We start from the raw sequence: 7,156 nt of genomic DNA, 5'->3' as shown, positions 1-7,156 counted from the left end.
TCCATATTAAGACAGGCTACATAAAACATAAGACGTCACCTTTAATTGCTCGATAGGCTTTGCCATGATCGATATGAAATAATCATACACTATTAATCATAATTGTAAAAAATACACATTCTAATCTACTCGTTTATTAACTTTAGATGGTGTACCTAATTTTGTGGCCAGTGAGTGCGTGTCTTGTCGGAGTGACAGTTGACTGTGCGAGCGACCTATCTTTGCTGTCTGGGCACATCACGTGACCAGTTCTCACGTTGCACCCTGACGTCACGTCACCACGCAGAAGAGCTTCTGCACGATATGAATCTGAAGCGGAAAGGTGAACGCAAGAAAACACGGATCCTCTCCTCCCGCTGTTTGAGAAGAATTCTCGCACAGATCAGGTTAGTAACTTGAACGTAGTCATTTGAGATCGTTTTGCTCCTCCCCGCGTGAAACAGACGTGACATGAACTCGCTTCCTCAAGAGTTGACACGTTTGCGAGTTGTTCTTGACAAAGGCGTTCATTCATACACTTGAGTAAACACGAATGCTGCACGAGTTGTCCAACTTCGATTGAAAATTTAAAGTTCTTATTTAATCGTAGCTTCTCGGCATTAGCTGTTAAATCTAGGCTGGGCCAATAATCTCATCAACGTGGAGCAAACGCGGCAAAGTTGGTGTGTGGGCATATAGTGTGTGAACAAATTATATATGTGAGATGTATGTTTATTTGGGGCATGTATGTAATCTGTACCGTATTTGTATTATGGGCTAAAACTTTTGATTATTGGAGTATCTTGGTAATGCAAAGCTTGAGGTAGGATCGAATTTGATTTCTTCCTAATCCATTTCGTACTGTCAGCCTTTTGGAATATTGATATTGCATATTTTTGTTGTGTTTGTTTTCTGTTTTTATTTATGACTGTGTGTTCGAAAAAAAAATAGTAGTTTCCATGAGTGACTAGTGCTTAAAATGATTATAAAGAAAAAATATTCAATGTTATATTAGTGTGTTTGGAAAAGCAGACATCGTCACTAATGTTCACACACACAGCAAGTATTTACATTAAACGATGTTGCTGGGAAAAAAAATCATTTCATGCACTGCTAACACATGACTTGCAACTGAAAATTCATCATATTTTTCTGAATTTATTGTATAAATTACTACTGGTGGGAGGCGCCCTACTCGTCATATAATATGACTTCTCAGAGGACCCTCAAGCCGACTGAAAGTGTGCTTTCTTTAACACTGCAGTCTCTTCATGTTCCCAAAAAGAAGTAGTTAAACCTTTTAATAGCTGAATATATTATTTCCCACTATCAGAACCAGAAACTTTGGAAGAATAAACATAACATCAATGGATTATCCAGTTAGGGTGTGTATTTGTACGAGTGTGTGTGTGTGTGTATTTGTGTAAGAATGTATATACGTGTGTATATGTATGTCTATGTGTGTGTGTGTGTGTGTGTGTGTGTGTGTGTGTATATATATGTAGTATATGTGTTTGAGTTTGCGTAAGTGCATACATATGTGTGCACTTGTGAGCATGTGTGTGAATGTGTGTGTGAATACATAAGTGTGTGTGTTTTAACGCCAAAGGTTTTGTGTAATCAATCATGGACGTGCAGTTGTGGCACACTTTATCGTCCTTGTTATTTGTGGAATTGAGGGCAGTCGTTTTTGAATCATTTTAAAATATATTTATTATTCTAATGACTCCTCCATCACATAATCAATTAATTGGTAGAATTTTGCGTCAACCAATTTTCTAGGTCCAATTGGTTGACTTTTTTTTCCCCCAGCCTTAAAATGAAAGTGGTGCTTGAGATAGGTGTAGACTGTTTGTAAAAATTAAATCCAGTCAATTAGAAGTTAGCCATATGCTTAGTCACACACGCTGTACGATCCGGCCAATTACTGTGATCCTAACTTTGTTTCTGTTGACCGTACAGAGCTCAATAATGCCTCATAGAGATGCCTGCTGTGCGACATCCGGGGATGAGACCAACAACGAGCAGTGCGGGCCGCTCATCCTGGAAAGAGTGCCGGAAGAGGAGGGACAAGGCTGCCGGACGGTGTTGTCCCGACACTTCAGGAAATACTGTTCCTGCTCGCCGCAGAAGATCAAGTACAAGGTCCTGGGCTTCATCCCCATCCTGAAATGGCTGCCGCGCTACCAGCTGAGGGACTGGCTCCTTGGGGACATCATGTCGGGACTCATCGTTGGAATCCTATTGGTTCCCCAGTCCATTGCTTACTCCTTGTTGGCCGGCCAGGATCCCATCTATGGGCTCTACACCTCCTTCTTCGCCTCCATCATCTACACGCTTCTGGGCACCTCCAAACACATTTCTGTGGGCATTTTTGGGGTGCTTTGCCTGCTGGTGGGGCAGGTAGTGGACCGGGAATTAGTGTTGGCGGGGTACCTTTCGGAGGGTGGCCTTGGCAGCAACGGCAATGCCACCGTGGAGGGCAGCAACAATAGCATGGTGGAGGCATGTGACAGGAGCTGCTACGCAATAACCGTGGGAGCGACAGTCACCTTTGTCGCAGGGGTCTACCAGGTGCTAATGGGTATCTTCCAGGTGGGCTTCGTGTCTGTCTACCTGTCGGACTCGCTACTCAGCGGCTTCGCCACGGGAGCCTCGCTCACCATTCTCACCTCCCAAGTTAAGTACATGCTGGGCCTGAAGATCCCCCGGCCACAGGGCTGGTTCACGCTCATCAAGACCTGGTTCAGCGTGTTGGCCAACCTGGGAAACAGCAACCTGTGTGATCTGATCACCAGCCTGGTGTGCCTGTTGCTGTTGGTGCCCACCAAGGAGCTCAACAATCGCTTCAAAGCCAAGTTGAAGGTCAGTCATTCACCATTAATAGCTGAGGTCAGTCATGACTGCACGCAGGCAAATACAGTATGTGACTGACTCCCTTAAATACTACTTGGCGCCTCCCTTTAAAGTTTTGTGCAGGTCAAGATTTGTATCACTTTCTGAAATAGCGCCACACCATGCAGCGATTAGTGGATGGGTCAGTCATTCAATTATTTGATGCAAGAGCAATGTCTTTCTAAACGTTGTCCTGGATCAACAAATGTATTGTTATTTTCTCAAATACTGGTTGTCTCTCAAATTGAAGACATGATCAAGTTAGTCGCCAGGTACACTTGAGGCGAGTTGCAATTATGTAACCCCCTTGTTCGAGAATGAACATTAAGTGGTTAACAACTGAGTCCCTTTGTACTCTGTTGCTAACCAAGACAGCAGTGCCTATTGAAGCACACAAGTTGTAGATGTCAAACGCCTCCCTCGAATCGTCTGTTCTTCTGTTTTCTACCCAGACTCCAATTCCCTTTGAGCTGTTTGTGGTCATCATCGCAACACTAGCGTCTCACTTTGGCCGCTTCAACGCAGACTACGGCTCGGCCGTGGCAGGTGAAATCCCTACGGGCTTCATGCCGCCACAGCTGCCGGCGTGGTCGCTCATCCCCAGCGTGGCGCTGGACGCCTTCTCTATTGCGATTGTGGGCTTCGCTATCACCGTGTCGCTATCGGAGATGTTCGCCAAAAAGCATGGCTACCGGGTAGATGCCAACCAGGAGATGTTCGCCATCGGCTTCTGCAACATCTTGCCGTCCTTCTTTCGCTGCTTCACCACCAGCGCCGCCCTGACCAAGACACTGGTCAAGGAGTCAACGGGCTGCCAGACGCAGGTGTCAGCCCTAGTCACCGCTGCGGTACTGCTGCTGGTGCTGCTGGTCATCGCGCCGCTCTTCTATTCTCTCCAGAAGTGAGTACCGGTCACCTCAGATAGCAGTATCTTCAGGTTTGGGCACCCATTCAGGGAACTTTGCCTTCTTGTTTAGGTGCGTGCTGGCTGTGATCATCGTGGTCAACCTCCGCGGTGCCCTGCGCAAGTTTGCTGAGGTGGCCAGCATGTGGCAGGCTAATCGCGTGGACGCTGCCGTCTGGCTGATCACCATGGCCACCTCGGCGCTGATCAACACAGAGCTGGGCCTCCTGGTGGGCATCCTGGTGTCCGCCTTTAGCGTCCTGGCCCGAACGCAGCAGGCTCAGGCACTAGAGCTTGGCCGAACCTTCGACAGGGACCACTACGATGTTATGTCGGCGTACCGCGGCCTTCACGCTCACCCGGGCGTGGCCGTCTTCAGGTACCCAGCACCCATTTACTATGCCAATCAGAGTTTGTTTAAGAAGTCTTTGTACCGGCGTATGGGGCTCGACCCGGTAAAGGAGAAGGCGCGGCGAGACAAGTTTGAGAAGAAGCTGAAACGTCAGAATGCGGGGCAAGAATCGGCGCACAAAAAAGACGGCGAATGCACCGCTAGTGTCACGTTGACGCTGGACCAAAAATCTTTCCGTAGCTTAGTCCTGGACTGTAGCGCTGTCTTGTTCCTTGACTGCGCTGGCGTCAACGCCCTGAAGGAAATGCGCAATGATTACGGTGAGCTGGGGGTGACGGTGGTCCTGGCTCAGTGTAACACAGTCATCCTGGACGCTCTCCGACGAGGGGGTTACTTTACGGAGGAACAGGGAGGAGTCGAAGGTTTGCACTTCTTCACCATCGCAGACGCCGTCCATCACCTGCAGCGTGCGTTGCCGCCAAATGGTGATTGTAATGGCACGCGTTGAGAATTACTGTCCTGATATGTTTACAAACCAATTTGTGTCTTGCTATGCTGATGTTAGTTACTGATTGTGCCTTCTGGGGCTGCAGTTGTTGCATAAATGCCACCTTGCACGTTATCAATCAAGTCAGATATTCTGTTTATCTGTTTTTCCAGGGATAATTAATGTTTTTTTCATGCTCTCATGATGCATATCCAATTCACGAGAACCTTGCCATGGTTTTTATTTTTATTTATTTCTATCAGCAGTTCAGGGAAACACCACACTGTCACCTCTAGACTAGTCGTGGGTTGGTTACCAATTTCAAGGTATACCACGGTTTAAAAAGAAAAAAAAACCTCTTCACCGCTTATTAGTACTCGAAGTCTGCTTACTATCGGACCTACGGAGTGAGTTGGGAAAAACTTACTTTAAAGTCATACGTTCTAGAGCAGTAATTGCAATACTGAAAATGTTCTTCATTGTTATACGGTCAGAATCTGATACTTGCTCATGCCTTCTGCGAACAAGTCTCGCTTATTTGGAGACTTACTGTGTGCATAATAGTTTGTCAACTCGAGTCTACAAGGGAGCCAACTTTTCCTGGAAAGTAATGTTACTGAAATGACACCGTTTGATACATTGCCAAAGTTTACGTTAAAGCCAACGTACCGCACAGACAAGTCACTGACGTCCATGGTTAATTGATTACTTAAATACAAAAGTAGCGAGATATAATTTGTTATTGTTACATGCAAAAAAAGCCATAAGCAGGCGTTCCCTCATCTGGCCAGGTTCGATCCATGCATCTTTGTGTTTGTCTAGGGTGACACGCTTGCCAGACAAACACAGAGCCGAGCAAAGTTCACAGCCCAAACAAAACAAAAATAGAAAGAAGGGATTTTTTTTCTATATATTTATTTCAAAAGTAAATTTAAAATGTAGAGCTGAAAGCTTGCTTGTGAAATATCAGGATAACTTGTTCTCAGGTAGAGCTACTAGTGTTTACTTGGCAGTCTGTGTCATTTATTTTTCGTTTTTTTTAACCATGACCCAAATGGTAGATACTGTTCTTGACCAACTGCACTTGGAAAAAACTAAGACTGTCTTGTGTTGGGTCAATTTTAATTAAAAAAAACAGGCTACTGAAATAAAAGGTAAATCGCATTATGGTCAACATTCTTTCTGAGCAGCCATCTTGAGTTAAGAGTTAGCAGTGTCAAAAAATTGATGTAACTCTGGTGGCCATGGCTCAGGCAGTAGAGCGGGTTCTTCAGTAATCAGAGGGTAGGCAGTTTGAACCCAACCCTGTCTAAGTTGTGTTGTTGTGTCCTTAGGCAAGACCTCAACTAGGTCAACTAGGCAAGGTCTTGAACTATGCTTGATGTCTTTGCTCTCTACGAGCCACAATGACATAATGCTGGATCCATCCCTTTTGAATTTGTATTGTGTTGAATCCGCATTGCTGGAGGCTATCAATTACCTAGCAATTATGTTGTATTTAAACTTGAACACGTTTTCCTTACAAGTTTTTACAAGCACTTGTTGGGTATTCTATTCACCAACTGACACAGGTGATGGCAACATAATGACAATCATTTAAGACCAAATGTTTTGATATGTCCAAAAACAAAAAGTAAATGTTGATTTATGCAAATAAGTGCCTTTGATTCATCATATTTGCTTCACGCCTTAATAAAATGCCTATGTTGCCATTTCTGTGTTTGATTTACCATTCTGGGTTGGTCTTGATGCACAAATGCCTCATTGGAATTTTTCCACTGCCTCAGCTTCTATTCATTTTTATCTTTATAGAAATCTTGCACCACCCTGCCCCATGAATCAACAAATGCTCCCAAGTCCCAACCTGTGTTGAACGCAAACATTTAAACACTATGATTGCCTCAAAATATCTAAAAATTATACGGATGCACACACAGGCCACATATAGATAATCCGAAACATTTCTTCGCTATCGAGTTTGCTAGTGCATGCGCAGTCATACTGACCGGCAGAATAACATCCGGTTGTTCCCAAAGATGGTCTTTTTTCTGAAATAATTTTACGTTTACGGACTTAAGTGGGAGTCAAAATTTGGGTGCGTAGTATACATGGGTACAGGCTTTTTTCCAGCATCGACATGCCATTTTTAGGGTGCGTATTATACATGGGGGCGCATTATATATGGAAAAAAACGGTAATACTTTAGTTATCTCATCGAGCAACTCAGGAAGCCAAATTTAAGAACTCCCATTCACTACACCAGGGTTCGGCGACCCAAAATGTTCAAAGAGCCATATTAGCCCAAAAATAGAAAAAACATACCTGTCTGGAGCCGCAAAAATCTAAAAGCCTTTTATAATGCAACGTAGAGTGTCAATACATAAATTGTATGCCTACTATTAAAAGAATGTAAAAAAACATTAGTGGTATCAATTTGATAATTTCTTCAGTTCACGTACCTGCATAGCAGAGCTGTCTGTATCGGCCACATCACACGACTCATCCATCACAGGCAATTGAGAAAGCTGGAGCTGAATTG

General features: G+C 44.4%; 1 protein-coding gene across 1 annotated transcript; it reads left to right on the top strand.

Moving 5' to 3' along the window:
* Positions 1-243: 243 nt before the first annotated feature.
* Positions 244-6,329, top strand: slc26a2 (solute carrier family 26 member 2). The gene is made up of 4 exons (XM_061286189.1): positions 244-386; positions 1,942-2,844; positions 3,327-3,775; positions 3,852-6,329. Exons 2-4 carry the CDS (start codon positions 1,951-1,953, stop codon positions 4,636-4,638), a joined length of 2,130 nt encoding a protein of 709 aa, XP_061142173.1. The 5' UTR covers positions 244-386; positions 1,942-1,950; the 3' UTR covers positions 4,639-6,329.
* The last annotated feature ends 827 nt before the right edge of the window (positions 6,330-7,156 follow it).

The sequence above is a fragment of the Syngnathus typhle genome, linkage group LG1 (assembly GCF_033458585.1).
Source record: "Syngnathus typhle isolate RoL2023-S1 ecotype Sweden linkage group LG1, RoL_Styp_1.0, whole genome shotgun sequence".
NCBI classification, from domain to species: Eukaryota; Metazoa; Chordata; class Actinopteri; order Syngnathiformes; family Syngnathidae; genus Syngnathus; species Syngnathus typhle.
The sequence above is the reverse complement of the archived record's forward strand: the minus strand, read 5'-3'. Positions and strand labels throughout refer to the sequence as shown.

Coding starts and splice junctions, on each gene's coding strand:
- slc26a2 (XM_061286189.1), top strand. CDS start 1,951: ATGCCTCATAGAGATGCCTGCTGTGCGACATCCGGGGATGAGACCAAC. Junction 2,845..3,326: donor GCTTCAAAGCCAAGTTGAAG/GTCAGTCATTCA, acceptor TTTTCTACCCAG/ACTCCAATTCCCTTTGAGCT. Junction 3,776..3,851: donor CTCTTCTATTCTCTCCAGAA/GTGAGTACCGGT, acceptor CTTCTTGTTTAG/GTGCGTGCTGGCTGTGATCA.